Source organism: Piliocolobus tephrosceles, chromosome 1 (assembly GCF_002776525.5).
Source record: "Piliocolobus tephrosceles isolate RC106 chromosome 1, ASM277652v3, whole genome shotgun sequence".
Lineage (NCBI taxonomy): Eukaryota > Metazoa > Chordata > Mammalia > Primates > Cercopithecidae > Piliocolobus > Piliocolobus tephrosceles.
Genome location: NC_045434.1, coordinates 53155866 through 53181416, shown reverse-complemented (window position 1 = coordinate 53181416; position 25551 = coordinate 53155866). Strand labels below are relative to the sequence as shown.

At 34.3% G+C, this 25551-nt stretch overlaps 1 protein-coding gene across 3 annotated transcripts in view; it reads left to right on the top strand.

Annotated features, from left to right (window-relative positions):
* Positions 1 to 25551, top strand: part of KCNT2 (potassium sodium-activated channel subfamily T member 2) — a 281008-nt gene that overhangs the window by 64255 nt on the left and 191202 nt on the right. For all 3 annotated transcript variants that reach the window (XM_031934298.1, XM_031934293.1, XM_031934287.1), the window contains exons 8-11: positions 3332 to 3512; positions 4825 to 4989; positions 7105 to 7241; positions 9960 to 10023. In XM_031934298.1, coding sequence (XP_031790158.1) covers positions 3332 to 3512; positions 4825 to 4989; positions 7105 to 7241; positions 9960 to 10023 — 547 coding nt within the window. The remainder of the gene's footprint in view (positions 1 to 3331; positions 3513 to 4824; positions 4990 to 7104; positions 7242 to 9959; positions 10024 to 25551) is intronic.

Genomic DNA, 25551 nt, shown 5'->3' with positions numbered 1-25551 from the left:
ATGCTATCCCTCCCCCCTCCCCCCTCTTCACAATAGATCCCGGTGTGTGATGTTCCCCTTCCTGTGCCCAAGTGATCTCATTGTTCAATTCCCACCTATGAGTGAGAACATGCGGTGTTTGGTTTTCTGTTCTTGTGATAGTTTGCTGAGAATGATGGTTTCCAGCTGCATCCATGTCCCTACAAAGGACATGAACTCATCCTTTCTTATAGCTGCATAGTATTCCATGGTGTATATGTGCCACATTTTCTTAATCCAGTCTGTCACTAATGGACATTTGGGTTGATTCCAAGTCTTTGCTATTGTGAATAGTGCCACAATAAACAGTAATAGGATGACTGGGTCAAATGGTATTTCTAGTTCTAGATCCATGAGGAATCGCCACACTGTCTTCCACAATGGTTGAACTCATTTACAGTCCCACCAACAGTGTAAAAGTGTTCCTATTGCTCCACATCCTCTCCAGCACCTGCTGTTTCCTAACTTTTCAATGATTGCCATTCTAACTGGTGTGAGGTGGTATCTCATTGCGGTTTTGATTTGCATTTCTCTGATGGCGAGTGATGATGAGCATTTTTTCATGTGTCTGTTGGCTGTCTGAATGTCTTCTTTTGTGAAGTGTCTGTTCATATCCTTTGCCCACTTTTTGATGGGGTTGTTTGTTTTTTCTTGTAAATTTGATTGAGTTCTTTATAGGTTCTGGATATTAGACCTTTGTCAGATGAGATTGCAAAAACTTTCTCCCATTCTGTAGGTTGCCTGTTCACTCTGATGGTAGTTTCTTTTGCTGTGCAGAAGCTCTTTAGTTTAATTAGATCCCATTTGTCAATTCTGGCTTTTGTTAACGTTGCTTTTGGTGTTTTAGACATGAAGTCCTTGCCCATGCCTATGTCCTGAATGATATTACCTAGGTTTTCTTCTGGGGTTTTTATGGTTTTAGATCTAACATTTAAGTTTCTAATCCCTCTTGAATTAATTTTCTTATAAGGAATAAGGAAAGGATCCAGTTTCAGCTTTCTATTTATGGTTAGGCAATTTTCTCAGCACCATTTATTAATTAGGGAATCCTTTCCCTATTTCTTGTTTTTGTCAGATTTGTCAAAGATCTGATGGCTGTAGATGTGTGGTATTATTTCTGAGGGCTCTGTTCTGTTCCATTGGTCTATATCTCTGTTTTGGTACCAGTACCATGCTGTTTTGGTTACTGTAGCCTTGTAGTATAGTTTGAAGTCAGGTAGCGTGATGCCTCCAGCTTTGTTCTTTTGGCTTAGGATTGTCTTGGCAATGTGGTGTCTTTTTTGGTTCCATATGAACTTTAAAGCAGTTTTTTCCAATTCTGTGAGGAAAGTCATTGGTTGCTTGATGGGGATGGCATTGAATCTATAAATTACCTTGGGAAGTATGGCCATTTTCACAATATTGATTCTACCTATCCATGAGCTTGCGTATGTTCTTCCATTTGTTTGTGTCCTCTTTTATTTCACTGAGCAGTGGTTTGTAGTTCTCCTTGAAGAGGTCCTTTACATCCCTGGTAAGTTGGATTCCTAGGTATTTTATTCTCTTTGAAGCTATTGTGAATGGGAGTTCATTCATGATTTGGCTCTCTGTCTGTTACTGGTGTATAAGAATGCTTGTGACTTTTGCACATTGATTTTGTATCCTGAGACTTTGTTGAAGTTGCTCATCAGCTTAAGGAGATTTTGGGCTGAGACAATGGGGTTTTCTAAATATACAATCATGTCAGCTGCAAACAGGGACAATTTGACTTCTTCTTTTCCTAACTGAATACCCTTGATTTCTTTCTCTTGCCTGATTGCCCTAGCCAGAACTTCCAACACTATGTTGAATAGGAGTGTTGAGAGAGGGTATCCCTGTCTTGTGCCAGTTTTCAAAGGGAATGCTTCCAGTTTTTGCCCATTCGGTATGATATTGATTGTGGGTTTGTCATAAGTAGCTCTTACTATTTTGAGAAACGTTCCATCAATACCGAATTTATTGAGAGTTTTTATCATGAAGGGCTGTTGAATTTTGTCAAAGGCCTTTTCGGCATCTATTGAGATAATCATGTGGTTTTTGTCTTTGGTTCTGTTTATATGCTGGATTACATTTATTGATTTGCATATGTTGAACCAGTCTTGCATCCCAGGGATGAAACCCACTTGATCATGGTGGATAAGCTTTTTGATGTGCTGCTGGATTCGGTTTGCCAGTATTTTATTGAGGATTTTTGCATTGATGTTCATCAGGGATATTGGTCTGAAATTATCTTTTTTGGTTGTATCTCTGTCAGGCTTTGGTATCAGGATGATGTTGGCCTCGTAAAACGAGTTAGGGAGGATTCCCTCTTTTTCTATTGATTGGAATAGTTTCAGAAGGAATGGTACCAACTCCTCCTTGTACTTCTGGTAGAATTTGGCTGTGAATCCGTCTGGTCCTGGACTTTTTTTGGTTGGTAGGCTATTAATTATTGCATCAATCTCAGAGCCTGCTATTGGTCCATTCAGGGATTCAACTTCTTCCTGGTTTAGTCTTGAGAGAGTATAAGTGTCCAGGAAATTATCCATTTCTTCTAGGTTTTCTAGTTTATTTGCATAGAGGTGTTTATAGTGTTCTCTGATAGTAGTTTGTATTTCTGTGAAGTCGGTGGTGGTATCTCCTTTATCATTTTTTATTGCATCTATTTGATTCTTCTCTCTTTTCTTCTTTATTAGTCTTGCTAGCGGTCTATCAATTTTATTAATTTTTTCAAATAACCAGCTCCTGGATTCACTGATTGTTGGAGGGTTTTTTGTGTCTCTATCTCCTTCAATTCTGCACTGATCTTAGTTATTTCTTGCCTTCTGGTAGCTTTTGAGTGTGTTTGCTCTTGACTTGAGTTTTGGAGGGGACAACATTCAAACCATAGCACTTGGCAATTGTTAACTCCTCAAGCCTTTTACTGTCTTTCTCTTCTTCCTAAATTATAAAAAAAGAAAAAGAAAAGACTTTGTATTTTCATAGGGATTCGATGTAGTGATTTCTGATCTCGATGTTCGTCTGGTGTCTTTGTGTATTACCCATGAAATTGTCTGTTTATTCTACATGTTACTCAAATATACTATGTGATATTTTAACTGCCATTTTTGGTTACTAATCAAAATAAGAGCATATCTGGTCAATGTAGGAAAATAACTTACTAATTATGTTTTTCTTAGAAAAATATGTTATAAAATATAAGAGCCTGACTATTAAATCGCTTTATGTAATGTGCTTTGGCTTTCAACAGAATAATGATGAGAACTTTTGTGTCCTATTTGAAAGATTTAATTTTAATTCATATTTGTTTCTTTAGCATTTGTGGGATCCAACATCTGGAACGAATAGGAAAGAAGCTGAATCTCTTTGACTCCCTTTATTTCTGCATTGTGACGTTTTCTACTGTGGGCTTTGGGGATGTCACTCCTGAAACATGGTCCTCCAAGCTTTTTGTCGTTGCTATGATTTGTGTTGCTCTTGTGGTTCTACCCATACAGGTAAACATAACCATCTTACATTGTATAAAAATGTACAGAGACATGAAATTGAATCCTCCACATTTAATAAGAAATGGAAAGTGGCTTATCTAACAATAATTTACTAACACATATTATCATTACATTTAATCAATTACATAAATTACTGCAGAAATGTCATTTTACATTTTATTAGAAACACCAAGTTGTTTCTTTTATCCTTCTAGTCATAATTGACAGCACTCATCTTATTTCAATCCTTCAAGATTTTTTAAAAATATAAGGTACTTAATTATATTAAATATAGAATAATGTAGTTTTAAATTGTAGGATGTTAGATCAAAGAAATAAAGTTGTGAAGGGTTGATTTATCTTGGTTCTTCAGAATAAACCACAAAGTCATATAGTGCAATGAAGACAAATCAATTACTTATGTTGGCCAAATAAAACTAAATCTGGATCAGGTACAGTGGCTCATGCCTATAATCCCAGTATTTCGGGAGGCTGAGGCAGGTGGATGACTTGAGCCCAGGAGTTTCAGATGAGCTTGGGCTATAAGGTGAAATCTCATCTCTATTAAAAAAAAAAAAAAAAATGTCTGAACATCGTATGTAAATATTATGTGACACTTTGGGGAATGAGTAGGGAGGTTGCAAAGGGACAGATATATAAATGAAATTAAAAATAAGTAGATGCAATCTCTAACTCTTTCCTATAATAAGCCCTGGGTGTCCATGTGTGGGCAGATCAAAAGCAGGCTATGGGGAAATGCAAATCAAACTTGCATATTCCATTGCAAAACTTTGACTGCAATGTATCTGAATATAATACCTACAAAAATGGTTTTCCTACTCCAATAAATCTATGCATGTCTTTCTTCTTGACATCCCTCCCTAGCACCTTTCACTTTCCTCAGTTGCTGGCTACTGTACAGCTAGAATGTAGCCTTGTGTGTTGTGGTAAGAGTAACTCCTATTGCATGAGATGTGGTTAGAACTTGACAGAGAGTGTGGGAAAATAACAATGAGGCTTTTCTGTTTCACTCAGCTCTACTGGACATAAAGCAGAGGTACAAACCTCTTTGTGGCCTGTTATTATATAATAGCAAAATCATGTTAATATGTTTCCTTAGAGATCTGAAGCCCCTGGGAGGCATTTGCAGCCCTGTAGAAATTATATGAAAAGTCTGTTGTTGAAGGGGAACACTGACAATTAGAATCTCAATGATTTCCGTCTGGGAAATTGAAAGTACCTAATAAACAATAGATGTATTGCATTACTTTATTTATTTCCTTACCTTGTTTTTCATTCACATGTGGAAAACATATTACAGTTTGAACAGTTGGCTTATTTGTGGATGGAGAGACAAAAGTCAGGTGGAAACTATAGTCGACATAGAGCTCAAACTGAAAAGCATGTTGTCCTGTGTGTCAGCTCACTGAAGATTGATTTACTTATGGATTTTTTAAATGAATTTTATGCTCATCCTCGACTCCAGGTACATTTGGCTTACGTTATGTACTATACTGGATTGTACCTACTAACATATTGTCAAAGTCAATTAACTGATGGTGCAGCCTGCTTTGTGGAGGATTTTTATTTATACAACCAAATATAGAAAGAGTAAATGAAGAACCACAAATATAACCAGGAACATAGAAAAAATGCTGGAGGAATACACAGTATTTTAAGTTTCCTTCTGTATCTACGCTAAAAGACAGATGGAATAATGTTAATGGTACAAAGAAGATTTTTCTTTGAATTAAAGATTGCTTTTTCTCCCTTGGGTAGAGCATAAATGATATTTTTATGAAACAGTGAATTTTAAGATAAAATATAATAAAACAAGAAAGAAACCATTTCAATATCATCTGTTCAGTTAAATACTGCAGAATTTTATCAAGAATTGCTAATGGAAATGTGGAAGTCTGGGACTTTCATTTTTTTCTTCTGTTTCCTGAAGTATAAATAGGTCCTATTTGTATAGCAATACATGATCAAAAATTGGACAATAAATAGGCGAATTGAGAATATGAATTAAGAAGAAAGTTTTTTTCTGTCTATGAAGATAAAATTCTTGAATATTTCCACTTTCTCCTATGGGCCACGGCATTAATCTCCTTTCCTGATTACTGCACTTAATATATTTGAAGGTCTTGTATTTACTCAACCAAGTTGTGTCAAGAAGTTGAATAACTCTAGACTTCAAGACAATGCTTAGTATATCTAATTATCCTTTCCTTACAAAACGTAGAAATATTGATTTGTGAATATTTTGGAGACCTTTATAAATACTATATTTTTGTGTTTTAAAACACCTAATTTACAATTGATTCTTAAATGGTAGAATCATTTTGTTCTGTCTTAAATGGAAGAATCATTTTGTTCTTATTCTTTTGTTTTCATATGTTAACTTGAATTTTTAATAGCAACTCCATACTTATTTGTTGTTTTTTTAAAATTATTTATATTTAATTAATTTCAAGCTTACTTATTATGATCCATAAGGAAAATCCATTTGGGGGAAAATTCTGATCCCATGGTGTATTAGCCTGTTCTCACACTGCTATAAAGAAATACCTGACAGTGGGCAATGTACAAAGAAAAGAGATTTAATTGACTTATGGTTCCACTGGCTATACTGGAAACATGATTGGAGAGGCCTAAGGAAACTTACAGTCATATGTAATACGAAAGGGAAGCAGGTATGTCTTCACATGGCCAGAGCAGGAGGAAGAGGGGGTGATATACACTCACTATCAAGAGAACAGCAAGGGAGAAATCTGCCACTGTGATTCAGTCAACTCCCAGCAGGCCCCTCCCTTAACATTTGTGATTACAGTTTAACATGAGGTTTGGGCAGGTACACAAATCCAAACCATATCACACAGTCATTAACTTTGTCTAGTATCAATGTAGAGAATTATTTAAACTCCAGAAATTCCTAGTTAGATATATTTCACAGCGGTAAAATGGTGAAGGTTTACCAGAGAATTTTAATTTCTATAGGTCATTGTTTTAAACCGTTTTACCACTCAGATGTAATTTTCTCCAAATGATCATATATTAGTAATATTTTGATATCATGTTCTTTTAATTTACTTTGTATTTTCAGTGTTTTTATGAATCCTTATTCATTCAAATATCCACCAGAAACTGTTCAAAATCATTGTATCATAATTATATAGCCAAATGATATAAATCACTATCACAGTTTTGATCCTAAAAGTAATGAAGTATGAATTGATACTTAAATGCTTCTGCCTGGTGTTCAATGTATATTTTAGGATCAGTCTGTAGATAGAACTAAATCTTCACAATGTGAAAGTGTGTGCCAGGTATAACCACTGATTACCTTCCCTTATGCTCTTAGTAAGATTGAAATAAGTTGAGATGAACTTATTGATTTATGAGATTTGTGTATGTCCCAGTTGTATTTATTATAGTGTAATGCTATTTAATATATGCACAGGTTTTAAATGTGAAGTTTTATTAGCAAAAGTTCATTTCAGTTTTATCATATTTCAGGTTTTTCTTAGATATTTTGTTTTTCTATGTAGTATAGCATAAAACATTATTGTTTCTATTCCATTGCTCATTTTGTTTTGAATAGGATTATTATGTGGTGATTTTGTGTCCTACTGAAATGGATGTACAAGTTCGAAGGGTACTGCAGATTCCAATGTGGTCCCAAAGAGTTATCTACCTTCAAGGTTCAGCCCTTAAAGATCAAGACCTATTGAGAGCAAAGTAGGTATCCTTGCCTTTCATCTTGCAGCTTACAGTTTTGAGTGACTTAATATTTTCTATTTCCTCCAAATTTTAGCAATTTTTGGTGTTGCAAAATGTGTTAATGTTTGAGTATAGACTTTTGCCTTAGTCCCTCTGCTGGCCAAACTAAAAGGTTAAAAATGTATCATGAAATCAGTGTGCTTACTCCTCTTTTTCAGCCTCATCTCAAGGCAAAATTGTTCAACAGACTGTGACCACACAACACAATGGGAAAAGTGGCCCAGTATAATTATCTTAAGCTGTCAGAGATTCACAGAGGCATCTAGACTCACTGTTAGAGTAGTCTCCAAATCCCTGAGTACTGTTTTTATCCCACATATAAAAATTGTGGGCTAAATATGATGTGACATACCAGTGCAGTGTGAGTTAGGGTTTACGTTTTAAAGACCTTACATTATGTATTGAACAGATAGCACTTGTGTTCCCTGGGGTCAGAGACAAAATGGTTGCTGTGGACTAGAGGAATCAGAAAGGTGACAGGTCTTACTTAGCTATCCTCTTCTTTTTGTGCGTGTACCAGGCAATTTGTCTTAAAGGTGACATGGTCTTAAACATTTGTCACAAGTTAACGAGTTATATCATATGAGCAGAGTATGAATATTATTGAGCAGAGTGTGAGTATTATTGAGCAGAGTGTGGACACCAGGGAAACAGAGTTTCTGCAAAACAATGTCCTTGGTTTCAGATGCCGGAAGGTATCTTCAACAAAAGTGGTTTTGCTCAATATTTTCTGCCGTTTTTAAAGTTTTAAACATGTCTTCATGTTTATCCTTGAGTTGCCCTACATGCTCTTCTAGATTTAAAAGTCCCCCCACTGAATTGAATAACATAAGTGCTTTATACTTTTTTTTTCTTTCCTGGATAACCTGAGTGTTCATGAGTGGGTGTGTGTTTGTGCCTGTCTTCACTGTGTGTGCAAGTGTGTGTGTGTGTCTAGTGGGTGTTGGAAAAGAACAGAAGAAAAGTCAACTCTTTTGTGGAACAGACTTCCAGACTCCTTTGTGCTGCATAATCCTTCAAATGATGACTAGATACCTAGTCAGAAACTCTGATGTTATCTTTGATTTATATATAATGAAGTCAATTTAATGGAGTATTTTTTCACTGATTTAACTTCTGAAACAAAAACATCACGAAAAACTAGCAGGATATAATGAGTGTTATCTAATTGGAAAGTTACATTTCTTTGTGAGTATATTCATCTTTTAGGTGGATTAAATATATTTGTGGCCAGTGTACATGTGACAGTTCTATAAGTCATCAGATTTTCCCAGCACCTCAGGTAAACCCTGGCTTTAGGTATTTAGAGTTTGCTATCTATACTCATTATTTGGGTGTGCTAGAGAAATAGATGCTTAGATATTACTATAATCTAGATCTTTGTATTCATCGGTGTAGATAATCAATATTCCTTATTTATTGTATGATAGCTAAGTTCTTCACACAATAAGTTTGAGTAATATTCATATTATGTTCAATATGAATTTGTGTAATATATGGAGGCTTCTTTCCATCTAACAAATTTATCTGAGTTATTGGTATAGCTATTAGTACCTAAGCTATATACTACTTAGGATTAATGTAACTAATTTATTACTAATAGTCTTAAAATGATCTCTTGGTAAAAGCAATCATATTTACAAGAAGAATTCCTCCATGGGAATAAAAGAAAAGAGAAGGGAATGAAGGAGAGAGAGAGGTAGCTGGCTGGTCATACTCAAAAAGCTATTTTAAAAAAATAAGAGTGACGCAGTATCCATTTTTATGTTCATTTTCAATCTTAGCTTCCTATAAAAGATTTGGGGTTTAATATAAACTAATACATTTTTCAGTGTAATTCCTTATGCATAGAGCATGGAGTAGGAGTCTCCAAACAAGTTTCATAGGTTAGTTGCATGAGTTTTGAATTGCTTCGTTGAAAATGGTATTTAGAGAAAGTTATCCAACACTCATATTATCTTAAAAACCATGGCGCAACATCTTCCCACAACTGTTTGGTTTGGTCTTATTTCAAAGACTTTTTATATTTCCTCTCCATAGAAAATATTTTTTTTTGGAAAATATTTACTTTATCACAGTGAACCACAGAGATAAATCATTCCTCATTTTGAAAATAAACAGTCTTGTGCTTTTGGAACATCATGTATCAAACACTAAAATATACTGTGTCTTCATCACTAAACTTAGGAAATATTGAACCCTAGCATGAGGGGAAGGGGCTTGGGAAAGGATGAGTGATCTCCAGGAAGTATAAATACAGAGTAGAGTTTGACTTATGCATACAGAGAAGCTGTATTCCACCCCTCTTAGTTTGATTCAGACATAACAGTTAAAATACGATTAGTCATAAAATAAAGACCAGTATATCCCCTTAATTTACTCAAAGCATGCATATAAAATACATTTAATAGTAAAAAGGAATAAAGTTTGGCTTTTATTAACTTTTGTCATAAAACATTGAGTTATAATAGACAACCCAGTAGCATATTTTTTTTTTCTTCAGAGTCAGATATAGTCAAGATCTACTAGAAATTCAACTTTCATTTAAGCTTAAGGATACACATGGTCTACATGTACATTTTGTGCAATATATGGACTAAAGACTTAAATTCTATTTTTCAGAAAACGTGTAGATATTTCAGTGTGTGATTATTTTGTTTTTCCATCTGTATTTAGGATGGATGACGCTGAGGCCTGTTTTATTCTCAGTAGCCGTTGTGAAGTGGATAGGACATCTTCTGTAAGTTTCTAAAATCTCTTTTAGTAAGTTGTGCTTTCCATTTTAGAAGATTTTTTTAAATTTGAGTTTTTAAAAATCTGCCAACATTAAGTACTGGTGACCTTAAAGTTTATTTGTTTTAAAGGAAACAAATATTACAGAGCCGTCTGTAATATTTGTATCAATTGTATTAACAAAAGTGTTTTTCAAATAGTTTCTACAAATACTCTCATAATCTGTTGGCCAGAATGAATCATATATAAACAGAACTAGACTTTTTTTAAATTAAATACGTCTTATGAGTTGTAGTTTTGTTAAAGTGGCCTCAGTTTTTTCAACCTTAAGACAAAACAGATGGAACAGGCATTAGAACCAATTGGAGAGTTTCTTCAAAATATGCATTTGAGAACCTTCTATTCAAGATATTTGGGGTGGTAATCAACAATCTTTATATTTTTAAAAGCTCCTCAGGTAATTCTGAAACACATTACAGTTTGGTAACCTTTTGCTTATATGATATTTATGATGCATTTTTTAGTTCCACAGTTCTATTAAACTTATAACTAAATTAAATTGTATAAAGCAAATAATGGTATAAACTCTATTTTAAAATGTTTTTATTTTATTACTTTTAAAAATGCTTCACTATTTTATGTTCAGTAAATTCTACTATCTCCTGTGTTTATAAGCCATTGACTCCATCTGTAGCCATTATCTGTGGTGTGTGGACATATCAGAACAATTGGTGGTTTTTATAGTGACTGGGAAAAGGCAAAATGTGCATAAGTCTTTGAGGTATATGTTTTATTCTCTTCTGGAGCACTTAATAGGCATACTCTTTTGCATTAATCTAGGACTGTAAGTTCTGAATGGGCAGGCTCTGTGTTGTCCTCACTCTAATTTACTTAAACTATTTATCCATGTCTAAGATTTTAAATTGATTTTCTCATCTTTGATTTGGAGTGGACAGCTATTAGCTGAATTGTGGCTGTGAAAAATTCTTATGTTGAAGTCCCAACCCTTAGTACCCCAGCATGTGAACTTACGTGGTGATAAGGTGTTGAAAGAAGTAATACATTTATAATGAGACCATTAGCATAGGCACTAATCCAATATGACCAGTGTCCTTATAAAAAGAGAAAATTTGAAGGCAGACATGTATACAGGGAAAACACCATGTAAACATGAAGATGGCAATATACATGCCAAGGAGAGAGGTCTGGAACAGATCCTTCCCTCACAGCTCTCAGGAAGACCCAACCCTGCCAACACCTTGATTTCTGATTTCTAGTCTGTAGAACTATGAGATAATAAAATTCTGTTGTTTAAGCCACCATCTTGTGGTACTTTGTTTGGCAGCCCGAGAAAGCTAATAGAAGAGTGTAGACTAAAAAGTGATTGGAAAACTTTAAAAATATTTTTTTGAAATATATATATATATATATACACACATATATATATATGAAAAAGAATCTGCTTGCCGTTTTCTTCACAATTACTACCTGAATTCAGATCAGACTGATTCATCAGTTCATTTAAGCACTACTTCAATCGTCTCTTAATTGGTTCAACGTCATAGGTACTCCAAACATGTTTACCGAAGAAATGAATTTGAACCGAAGATAATCAAGTGTTTCTATAATTGATTGACTTATGTCATTGTGAGTGTTGTGCCCGTTCCAGTGGTAATTTGACTTTAAAATATTGTCAGTTTTTCAGTATGTGTACTATCTTTGTGTAACAAGGGAGGTGTAAGCGTTAGGAAATAAATACATAATATCTTCTAGGGTACCCTTTACAATGTGAATTTGGAAGCTTTTAGTTAATCAAATGTATTCTATTCTTTTTTTCCTGACACTACTAAATTGGAAGAAATGAGTAAGAAGATTTACACCTATAGGGACAACAGATTTGGTAGATGAGAAAATACTAATTTTATATTAATAATAATTTTGCAAGCTGCAAAGCAGATGGATGAGTGGCAACAGTGAAGGAAGTAAAAATTTAAGTTGAGACAGGAAACAAATTAGAAGCAAGCTGCTTTTTGCAACGGAACCTCAACAGTCTCAGAAAATAGAGGTACCAGATGTCTCTGAATGTAGGGTTATATGTATGACTAAATATATGAATACTGGTTAGAAGTCTATAAGAAAAGTAAGTTCTTTGAACCCCTCTACATATCCATTGCTGGTTACTCTCCTAATCCTGGTAAAAGAGTTTTGGAGAATTTGATCCAGGGATACTCTCTACTCAGAAACACCACCTACAGTTAAGAGTCTAGGTACCATGCTAAAATTAAGGGAATTAAGAGTAAGTTGCCTCACTGAATGTGATATGATTTTCCCAAATGCCTCTGAGAACTGTTACAGCCTGATCCATATCTCTATTGATGTTGACACAAGATTGGAGGAGTTTCCTCAGGGGAAATGATTCACCACAAGATAAAATGCTTTATATCAATCAATCAAAAGTATGTGCATCTGTGTGTGTGCGTATGTGTATGTGCAGAGATATGAAACCTGGTGTTCCTTAGTGCAATATTAAAAATTGATAACTCTAAAATAAACTCTATATGAAAAAAGTTCTCTGCCTACACTCAAATGCTAACCTCTTTTGAGTGCTTAACTCCTACTTGTATTCAGACACCAGACATAGGGCTTTGAGGACATTTCTAACAAGAATAAGAAGGAATAAGCAAACAAACAAAAAACACACACACAAAAAGAGAAACTCAGAGGAAACAAACAATACCATATAGTTCTGGAAAAAGAAATCAATCTTAAAATATATATTTAATAAATATTCGTAGTAATATGGGAATATCGTACATACATAAAACAAGTATAGTAGACTAGATCACAAAACAAAATAAGACATTCAGTGAACCTGAAAGGGCTCCTGGAAATTAAATCTAGCATAACAAATGAATAATTTAATAAAAAGCCTAGAAGGTAAACCTAAGGACATTGAAGAATGAAGAATAATAAAATAAGTAATAAAATTAAATAGTATAAAAGAAGAATTTAAAAGGTGAGAAAATTATGGTAGTTAAAGAGAAGCAATATCAATATAGTAGGAATTTAAGAAAGGGATTTTATGAAACACTGGGGTAGAATATTATGAACGACATAATGCACTCAAATTTTCCACACAGAAATTGTCAAATTGAGAGGGCCCAGTCATTATACAATTAGGACTAGAGAAGTTCTGTGCTGGTCAAGAAGAAGGAAACAAAAGAAAAGCCAAAGTAAAAAGGAAAAGGCATATGAGGAAGAGGAACAATAGGAGAAAAAAGAAAATATTCAAAACTAAGGGTGGAAAGTTAGAATGCCTTCAGACCTCTCATCAGTAATGGCAGAAGACAGTGGAACAATGCTTTCAACATTTTGAAGGGAAATATTTTTTCATTTACAACTTTGTATCCTGGCAAAAGTTTGGTCTAGTAAGAAGGTAAAAAGAAGTTATTTATATAAACTAAAAATTTTAAAGAACGCACAACTCTCTGGAAGCTGCTGGAAGATGTGTTTACCAAAAACAAGGAGTGCATTGAAGGAGAAGTAGCCTCAGGGGATCCACCACAGGAGAGAATGAAAATTTCCATACTAATGGTGGAAGTAGACCCTAAACAGCAGGCTCTCAGTGCCAGCAGTCAGATCATTGTGGGGAGTGGAGAACTTCAGGAAGGCCACCTCTGGGGAGGAGACCAAGCTGGTGTTACCTGATGTGGTTGAGTGTATTGAGAACAGCTTTCCACTTCTGGTCAGGTGTTTTGGATTGCAATGCGTCTCCCCTTTTATTTTCACCTGTTGGAGCCCTAACTCCTAGTCCTTCACAATTGTACTGTATTTGGATATAGGGCTTTTAAAGAGATAATTAAGTTAAAATGAAGCCATTAGGGTAGACTATAATCTAATATGGCTGACGTCCTTAAAAGAGGAGAATAAAATAATAGGATATACAGAGATACCAGGGGTGTATGTGCACATAGAGCAACCAGGTGAAGAGGCCAATGTCACAGACCTCAGAGGAAACCAACTCTGATGGGACCTTGTCCTAGAACTTCCAGTTGCCAGAACTGTGAGAAAATAAATGTCTTTTGTTTAAGTCATCGAATCTGGGTTGTTTTTGTAGTTGTTGTTTTTGAGACTCGAGTTTTGCTTTTCTTGCCCAGGCTGGAGTAGAATGGCTCAATCTCAGCTCGCTGCAACCTCCGCCTTCCAGGTACCATTCCTGGCCAATTTTAAAATATTTATTCGTCTATTTATTTATTTTATTTATTTATTTATTTATTTTTGTAGTTTTAGTAGATATGGGGTTTCTCCATGTTGGTCAGGCTGGTCTCGAACTCCTGACCTCAGGTCATCTGCCCGCCTTGGCCTCCCACAGTGCTGGGATTACAGGTGTGAGCCACCATGCCCGGCCAAATCGGGGGTATTTTTTTAATGGTAGCCCAAGCAGACTAATATATGCCAGATTCTAAATTAGTAACGAGTGTTTAGAAAACTAACAAAGGTCAAAAGAGACAGTTAGAAAGGAAAACAGATCACTCAAGATTGGAAATATAATTATAGCACTCAACATGCCATACTATGAAAAACAGCCATAATAATGCAAACACTGAAGATTGATTTAAAAAAAATTATTGAACTACAGTCATGCACCACATAACATTTCAGTGACAGATTGAATATACAATGGTAGTCCCATAGGATTGTAATGGAGCTGAAAAAATCCTGTTGCCTCGTGACATCATAGCTGTTGTAACTTAGCAGTGCAGAGCTTACGTGTCGGTGATGATGTTGACTAAGATCAATAGGTTATACCCTATAGCGTAGTACATGCTAGGCTCTGCCATTTAGGTTCTGTAAGTCCAGTCTATGCCCAATGACAAAATCGTCTAATGATACATTTCTCAAAATTTATCCCCATGGCTAAGTGACTCATGACTTGTATATTCAAAGGATGGGAAAACAGAAATTCAGAATGAGGGATGAGAAGAAAGATATACTCTTTTGTTCCATAATAGAAAGCTAATAGATAATAATTTAAATTGAAAAGCAGGAAATAATGATAAAATCAGTTAGAAATATGGAAGGAGGTTAAGAGAATACCCAATTTTGGGGCTGTAAAGGGACTGTCTCTGTGGAGTGGAAATATGGTGTGAGAGTAGGAAGGAGAGAGGAGGCTGCACTTACATGTTATGGGACTTGTCTTTTTGGACTATGTACAAGTATAGATTTGATAGCATTTTTAATTAAGTGTGATTTAGAATATGCCTTGGTCTAGGAAAAATTCATTAATCTGAAAAATGTGCCATTAGTTGTGAGGAGGTAAGCAGGCTTCTTGTCACACGAGCTTCATGTAACCCTTGAGATGTCAGTATAAACATGAGTAAATTTGCAGTTGAACTGTCTGTATTTTTTATATACGTACTTTTTTTGTATCTCAATAAAAATCTATTTACAAGAAAAAGTGGCAAGCTGGATTTGGTCTCCAGGCCCTCATAGTTTGCTGACCTCTGCTATAGATAATTAATATTGTTTTAAATTTTTTTCTGTGGGTATATAATAGATGTATTTAGTTACGTTAAGTGAAATAAGCCAGGCACAGGAAGGCACACGTTGCATGGAATCTAAAAATCAAAGCAATTGAACTCATGGACATAGAGAGTAGAAGGATAGTTACTAGAAGCTGGGAAGGGTAGTGGGGGAGTGCTGATGGGGAGATTGGCTTGGTTAATGGGTATAAAATAAAATAGAAAGAATGAATAAGACCTACTATTTGATAGCACAACAGTGACTATAGTCAATAATAATTCAATTCTACATTTAAAAATAACTAAGCGTATAATTGGATTATGTGTAGCACAAAGGATAGATGATTGAGGGGGTGGATACTTATATATTTTTTAATTCAACTTTCATCTAAATTTCTAATTAAATTATTCTGTCTTACTTTTACTTATGAATCAGGAGAAGATATAAGGCATGCCAAGTGGAGCTTCGTAAAATAGGTAGAACTCAACAGCTGTTATACTTTCGGAAAAACTGTTTAATAAAACAGGTAGCATATATAGCTGTGAAAAGTTTAGCAGAATAGAGAGGGGCCAGTAGGTACAGTAGTATCCCCCTTATCCACGGGGAATACTTTCCAACATCCCCAACAGATGCTAATTATTGGTATAATTACCGACAGTACCAAACCCTATATGTAGTATGAACAAATTTCTTTTTTCTTCTTTACAATTTCATGGATACAGGATTCGGTCTTACTATAGATCTTAGCAACCTCAGCATATGATATTTTTCTTTCCTGAACTTGAGAACTTTCACTTTTCACTTCAAGGAGGCACTTGATGGCTTCTTTTTGGCATATCCAAATTGGCAGCATCGCTACTCTTGCACTTTGGGCCACTAAGTAAAATAAAGGCCACATGAACACAAGCACTGCAATACTTCAAGAGCCAGTGTGATAACTAAGATGGCTACTAAGTGGCTAATGGGTGGGAAGCATATATAGTGTGAATATACTGGACAAAGGGAAGATTCATGTCCTGGGTGGGACAGGGTGGGAGGGAGTGAGATTTTGTGCTACTTAGAATGGCATGTAACTTAAAACATATAACTTGTTTATTTCTAGAATTTTCCTTTTAATATTATTTGGTCACAGTTGACCTTGGGTAACTGAAACTGTGGGAAGGCAAAACTGTAAAACTGTGGATGGGGGGACTATTATAAAAGGAAAGCAAGTAAATTTTTAAAAACCTACCAGGGAAGTCAGTGTCAGAATTGGGGCATCTTGAACAAAGGGACAACAAGAGAGTGCCTTTGAGTCCTGGTAACTGGGTAGAGTTTTAAGTCTTGATAGACAGAAAGGGTAAGGAAGAAAAACTCATGTTCATGAGTGGTACAATATCTCTGCTACTTTGGCAAAGACTGGAATCTCTTTTAATTGTTTTATGTTTGGATATACAGGGACTCATGGAAGTGTCTACAGCCCTTGGAGAGATAGAAAGTTTGAGGGACTTGGTTATAAAATAGAAAGCAGACTATTCCTAATATGCTTATATCTGGACACAACAATAGGCTGTATCATTCACCTCTTTTTTAAACCAATTATATGTATATTGGTGAGCACAATGATTCAAATAAAGATGTATACAAATTATGCATTATGCTAAGTAGCTAACAATGTTAGCATAGAGGACACCACATTGCTTGGTAATTAACATTCTCCCATTTAATGCACTGTTTCTTAGGAAGGATCTGGCATAGTTGCTGATGCAAACACTACATTATGTCTTATACAGAAGTTGATTAAACAATTCTCTCAAACGACACTCCTCCTCCAGCATTTAGTGTAAACTCAATCAGGGTAGTAGAAATCTTTGCTCTTTGATTCCCCAAAAGCTAATAAATGCATGTTTTCTCCAGTTTTCACAATGTCGAGGTCTGCTTGTTTTGTTTGTATCATTCTCTAGGGACTGTATGGTGAATACAGGAGAGCTTGGTCCAGATAATTTCTTTTAGTTGCCTCTCCTGAAGTAAGTTGTTCTGGAAGAGAATAACCAATTCCTCTTTTGTGATTAAACAGTCCTGCTACAATTTAATCATTTCACATGCAGTGAACTTTTCTTGGATATTCATTTAGAAGAAAATGAAATGTTTTGACGTTGGCCCTTAATATGATCAAACCAGTGTCACTGTCATTTTATGTGCTTCCAGTACACAGCCAGTGTGTTGGGAGGGTCAGAAGGCCTGGAATCATAGTATGTTCTTACCTTATGTAAAATACTCCGACTTATCTAAAGACTGTCAGGTCTCCCTTTTCTTAAACTCACTCACACTAAATAGTTGAACCATATGGAAAAATTATGGAGAATTATTTAGGGGAAATTCTCTTCCCATCTTACAAGGTATAACAATCAAAGCTTATTCCTAGGCTACATACTCTTCAATATGGTTGAAAATTGTGTTTAAACCACTAGTAAGTAGTGAGAATAAACAGGAACATTTTACACTTTACCAACACAGTTAAGGAGAACAACAACAACAAAAAAAAACTTTTACTTTGTTTGTAAAAGTAATACAAAAGTAATACAAAACAAAAGTAATACAGGAATCTTGAAGAAATATTTGTTAGGTTGATAAGACTGAGCAAAATTCTTTTTCTTCCCATAGCCTCTATTCTAAGAATAACATTGTGAAATTAGTGAAATGTTTATGATTTCTTAAGAAAGACAGATTTAGAATAAATTTTAAAATGTTTATTTCTGGATAGAGCATTTCCAAAAATTACTTTTAATTGATTAATCTTGCAGTATTTTCTGACTATTAGAAAATACTGCAAATCTCAGAATTGTAATGTACAGAGTATAATGTAGCTTTTTATAGTTTTTGAATTAGAATAACCTGTTATGTGTAAAAATGTATTTTTTAAATCTGTATAATTGAATTGTTAATATTAAGCATAACTTTGAAGCAATTTTCCTCAATGTTGTTTAAATCAATCTGACACATTATGAAACCTTTTTAAATTTATATTATGATCCTTGGCATGGTACAGCTTTTGAAAAACATTGATTGCACACCATTTTTAAAAAGTACATATTGAATTATTATTGCTGAATTTGTAAAATTAGCTGAATAAGTTATTTTGTTGTTTTAATGACAACAATGTTAAAACTAGGCAAACACTGCCAGTCCTAGAATTGGTCTGTGTATATTTTTTCTGATTGGGGAGGGGAATTTCTGAGTAACATTAAAATGCAAAATTAATAAGCATTACAAATACTCTGCTGTGGAATTAGCAATATTTTACAAAAAATAAATGTATGTCTACATAAAATTTTGTATTCTTTATTAGAAAAACAGTAAATAATCATGAATTTGAAAGTGCCATAGCAGATGACTCAGTAAATTTTTCTTTTTTCTTTGAATGGCCAAAATTATTTAGAAAAATTATTAAGTGTAATTTCACTGTGATCAAAATGCTTTCTGACTACTCTAGATTAATGTTATTTAGAAACAATAGAGCACATGACATATGATTTTTAAAGAAGGTGCCCAGTTTTTTTAATACGATGGTAACATTTAAAGATTTGGCAATCATTAAAAAGTCAGGAAACAACAGGTGCTGGAGAGGATGTGGAGAAATAGGAACACTTTTACACTGTTGGTGGAATTATAAACTAGTTCAACTATTGTGGAAAACAGTATGGCGATTCCTCAGGGATCTAGAACTAGAAATACCGTATGACCCAGCCATCCCATTACTAGGTATATGCCCAAAGGAATATAAATCATGCTGCTATAAAGGCATATGCACACATATGTTTATTGTGGCACTATTCACAATAGCAAAGACTTGGAATCCACCCATATGTCCATCAGTGACAGACTGGATTAAGAAAATGTGGCACATATACACCATGGAACACTATGCAGCCATAAAAAAGGATGAGTTCATGTCCTTTGTAGGGACATGGATGCAGCTGGAAACCATCATTCTCAGCAAACTACCACAAGAACAGAAAACCAAATACTGCGTGTTCTCACTCATAGGTGGGAATTGAATAATGAGATCACTTGGACTCGGGAAGGGGAACATCACACACTGGGCCCTATTATGGGGAAGGGGAGGGGGAGGGATGGCATTGGGAGTTATACCTGATGTAAATGATGAGTTGATGGGTGCTGATGAGTTGAGGGATGCAGCCCACCAACATGGCACAAGTATACATATGTAACAAACCTGCATGTTGTGCACATGTACACTAGAACTTACAATAATAAAAAAAAGAAAAAAAATAAAGATTTGTAACATCATAATGCTAATTATCTGCAAAAATCTTGCAATTTTTTAGGATTGTAGTTTTAGTCAACATTTCTACTATTAGTATACATATTTTAGCTCATTTTTCTTCAAGTCCAATTAATAAAAAATGGAAAAAAATGATCCAAACCTTTGACATTTAATAAGTCACTTTCATGTGGTCAAGCATTTTGTGCCTATTATGTCATTTAATACCACAATTTGTTCATACACGAGAAAACCAAGTCTCGGAGATGTTCAATAGATTTCCCAGAGTGATAGTCTAAATTTTACCCAGTTTAGTCCAAATCTCAAACCTCTGCCTTTACAACAAACTTTTCCCCATGTTGATAATAGCTTAGCTTATTATTCAAATGACATATACATTTGAAAATAAAAGTGGTACTACTGTTTAAATAGTATAATAAGAATGACATATATACATAGTTTCTGGTATCAGCTCTCTGTTCTACTCCTTTCCATCCTAGTTTATCCCTTAAAAAATGTATATTAACTTTGTATCCATTAAAATATTAATCTATTTTATATCCTTGTCCTGTAAGAAAATGACATTTTCTGACCTCTTTTCTCCTCTGACTTTCAATCTCAATTTTTCATTTCCCAATTTTCATTTTTGAAGTTACATTTGTGCATTTGAAGACTGATACCGTTTACTTTCTGTTCTCTAAACAAAACGAGGATGTCTGCCATTATTTATTGATGACTCTAAGTGTCGAACCCAATAAACATTTAGAATTGCATGAGTATGAACATATTGTTTGTTGAAGACCCAGTGATCATTTTGATTACATTTTCTTTTTCCTTTTTTGTGTTGCTTCACTCAAAATTTTCAAAATCAGCTATATATTTTATGTGTTGATTACCATACTGTACATTTGTGTGTGCTGGGGGGTAGGGGGCTGCTAACTTATTTGTAAAGCTCCTTTTTACCACTCACTATTCTATTGTCTTGTCATGTGTTTACAGGTCTTAGTTTATTTAGCTTCAAATTTCTAGGAGGCTAACTGATGTAATCTGTTGCAACCCACTCCAAATTGAGCATAGTATTCTATACAAGGAAGAAAAAGCACCCCAGTATAATATTATCTCCATTTTCAAATATGATTCCTTCTTTTCCAGTATTCATTCAACAAATATTTATTGAGTATTCTGTACCCCAAACACTGACACACTGGCTGAACATACAGTTATTAACAAAACAATAAAACATTTTCATTCTCATGGAGCTTATCTACTAGTAGAAGTGACATTAAGTTGTAAGTGACATCTTATGTACTAGTAAGAATTGACATTAAATAAATGTGTACAAAAAAAATGTGTACAATGTTAGTGAAAAGTATGAAATATGCTGGGGAGAGAACATATGAAATGTTCAGAAAGACAAACATTATAAATTGAATCATGAATTGAAAATTGTTTAAGATTAACCTAAGATAATCATAAAGTTCATTATTTATAGAATACATCAACACAACAGCATATTAGAGAGCTCATACATCTTATCAGAGAGCTCATACATCATCATCAAGTATAATTTATCCATGGAATGCAAAAATGGTTCAACATACTAAAATTAGTAACTGTGATAAACCACATTAATGGAATAAAGAACTTAAAAATATATTCCCATCTCAATATACTCAGAAAAATCATGTAACAAAATTTTCATAGGAGTGTATCTTTAGTAAAAAACATAGTATACACAGGGATTGGTAATATCCACAATTTCAGGCATCCGCTGACAGTCTTGGAATATATCCCCCACCCCGTGGATAAGGGGTAACTATTTTATGTAGAAAACTATAAAGATTCCAGAAAAAAAAACTAACTGTTAGAACTAATAAATCAATTTAGTAAAATTACTTGCATTCCTATATACTAACAATGAACCATTAGAAGGAAATTCAGAAAATAACTCCTTTTACAATAGCCCTCAAAAAGAATAAAATACTTATAATTAAACTTAATCAAGAAGGTGAAAGACTAGTACATTGAAAACTACAAAACATTGTTACAAGAAATTGAAGGAGACATAAATGAATGCAAAATGGAAAGACATCCTGTGTGTTCACTATTTCCATCAGAATCTCACTGGCCGTTTTTTTTTTTTTTTTTTTTTTTAACTGGAATAGTTAAAAACAATCCCGAAATTAATATAGCACCACAAAAGATCCAGAATAGCCAAAAGAATCCTAAGAACAAAGAAGAGAGCAGGAGGTATCACACTTCGTGATTTAAAAATATATTTCAAAGCTATAGTTATTAAAACCATATGGTACCAGCATAAATACATGCATATAGGCTAATAAAGAGCATAAAAATAACCCTATGCATATATAGTCAACTGATCTTTAACAAGGTTGTCAAGAATACACAACGTGGAAAGGATAATCTCTTCAACAGAAGGAAAAAAGGAAGGAAGGAAGGAAGGAAAGAAGGAAGGAAGGAAGGAGGGAAGGAAAGACAGAAGGGGGGAAGAGAGGGAGGGAGGGAGAGAGAGCAATGAGGAAGGAGGGGAGGAAGGAAGGAAGGAAGGAAAGAAGGAAGGAAGAATGGAAGGAAGGAAAGATAGAAGGTGGGAAGAGAGGGAGGGAGGGAGAGAGCAATGAGGAAGGAGGGAAGGAAGGAAGGAAGGAAAGAAGGAAGGAAGGAAGAGAGGGAGGGAGGAAGGGAAAGGAAAGAGGGAAAGGAAGGAAGGAAAAGAAGGAAGGAAAGAACGAAGAAACAAAGGAAGGAAGGCAGAAACGAAGGAAAGAAGGGAGGGAGAGAGGAAAAGAAAGAAGGAGAAAATAAAGAAAGAAGGAAAGGAACGAAAAGAAGGAAAGAAAAGACATTGAGATCTTACATCCTACACACACAAAAAATCTTAGACTTTAACTTGATCTGAAATGGTAAAATTGAAACAGAGGAAAAGCTTGACTTTGGTCTTGGCATTGATTTCTTGGTTATAACATCAAAGCACAAGCAACAAAATAAAAAATAGACAAGTGGTATTATGTCCAACTAAACAAAACGAAAAACTTATGCATAGCAAAGGAAAAACTCAAAGTGAAAAGATAACCCAAAGAATGGGAGAAAATATTTGCAAACCATATATCTAATAAGGGATACATTTCAAGACTATATAGGGAACTTCTATAGCTTAATAGCAAAAACTGAAACCACATACACACACACACACACATACACACATACACAAAAGGAAATAAGCTGATTAAGAAGTAGGCAAATGACTTGAATGGAAATATCTGCAAATAAGACATACAAGTGGCCAAAAAGTACCATGTTTGAACAGATGATCAACATCATTAATTATCAGGGAAAGGAAATCAAAACAGCAAAGAGATATCACTTTATATCTCTTAGGATTGTTGTCAAAATCAAGATACAAAGAGTTGATGGTGATGTGGAGAAATTCAAAACGTTGTCCACTGGTTGTGGATATATAAAATAGTGAAGCAGCTATGAAAAACAATATGGTGGTTTTTCAAAAACCTAAAATAGAATTGCCATATGACTCAGAAATCCCACTTCCTGTGATACATCCAAAGGAATTGAAATCAACATGCCAAAGAGATGTCTGTACCCCTATGTTCATTGTAGTATTATTCACAATAGCCAAGAAATCAAAATAAACAGTGTCCAATAACAGATGAATAGAAAAGAAAATTTCGTTTATACTGCCAACAGATCTACATTAGAAAAAAGTTGAAGAAAGTTCTTTAGCAAATAGAAATGATGTCTCATGACACTCTGGATTCACATGAAAAAATTAAGAAAGCCAGAAATGATAAATATGTTGGTAAATATAACTTGAAATTTAAAAAATATTATTTATTGTTTCAAGCAAAAATAATGACAATTATTGTGGGATTTATAATAAACAAGTAAAATGAATGACATTCTAGCATGATGACTGAAAAAACGGAACACACTGTAGTGAGATTCTTTATGTATTATTTGAAAGATGGGTGTAATATATACTGGTGTATGTTATAAACCTTAGGGTAGCCCTTAATAAAGATTTTAAAAACCTATATGATTAAGTGGAACAATAAATGTATTTAATGCAAAAGGCAGCAGTAAAAGGGAACAAAGAATAGATGGGATAAATAGAAAAATAAGAGGATGAAAATGATACACTGCACAAATACTATTCATACATAGGTGGAAGGTAGCTGTATTAAGCAAAGAAAACTCATGGACAAGAACTCATACCAAAGATGAAGAGGAATACTTTGTACTGTGTAAAGGATCAGTGCATTAAAAAGATAACACTCCTAAATGTGTGTGTGTGCTATATATATATATATATATATCTCAAAATACATGAAGTATAAAATGGCATAACTGAAAGGAGGAATAAAAAGCTACAGTTAGTCTTATAATTTTCAACACTTCTGTCTTATCAATCGATAAAAAAAGGCAGGAGATCAGTAGATTTGTAACAAACTTGAACACACTATCACCAGCTTGATCTAATTGACATATGCAATATTACACTAAAAAATGGAATTCCAGTGTTCAAGCACACATGAAACATTCACAGAGATACATCATATTCTGAACCATACAAGATATGGCAGAGAATTTAAAACCTACAGAATATGTTCTCTGATTATAATTGAATTAAATGAGGCATCAATAATAAAAACACAGCTGAAAAATACCCAAATACTTGGAAATAAAACAAAATATCCATAAGTAACCCATGGGTAAAAGATAAAATAAGAAGAATTATGATGAAAATGCAACACATTAAATTGTATGGAATGCAGCTTTACAAGCATCTGAAGAGAAATTCGTATCTTTAAATTTTTATATTGGAAAGGTTCAAAATTTAATAGCAAAAAGGAATTGAAGGCAACAATTATGGACTTTGAAAGTGTTTTCTGTACATGAGCGCAATGAAATCGGGCAGTAACTGACGGGTAATGTTTGATCAATGAAAGCTTTGTTTCCTCCTTTTCCTTTTTTCACTTTTTTTTAGTGGGAAAGATTTTGGTGAGTAAATATGGCAAATATCTACCAAAGATGGCAAAATTGGTCATGAAAGAATATAATAGGATGTGATCTTATGCAGGAATGGAAGGTTTTTCTTGGATAAGGGTGTAAAACTTTCATCCATTTTAACAAACGGGAGAACAGTATATATAGATAGAGATGAAGGTATGTTTGTGGCCCCATGGAAAAGAGCTTGTGGAAGTTGATTTTTCTTATTTCCATTTGCTTAGTGAAATAACAGTTGAGATTATCAGGGCAGAGGGAGGCTCCGGGCCCTTGAGAAACACTGGCAAGTGGCAGAGGGAAGATTCACATCCCAAAGGAGCAGAGAAAGAATTTATAATGGAAAATTTTCTGAAATAAACGTTCTAAGTAAAGAAAGGTCAGAGGCCTGCAGTCAGGAGGAAATCTGTCTAATGTTTATTCACGCTGAGGGGAGAAACTTTGAGGCATCTTAGGTATTTGACTCCCAAGGCTTTAAGTTGTAACTCTCTGAAAAAAAAAATGTTTTTATTCCCGGCTCATGCTGCTGACTTTCCTCTTAAATGTCAAAGACATATTTATTCTTGATTATTACATGCATTTTTGAACATATGGTATCTTAGAAAAGAAAGCAAACAATCACCAAGCACTCAGTGATTTCCCTTCATGTACCCTTCTGACAGCATGAGAAAAGAGCTGAAATAAAATGTTTGCTACGGAAACTTTTTC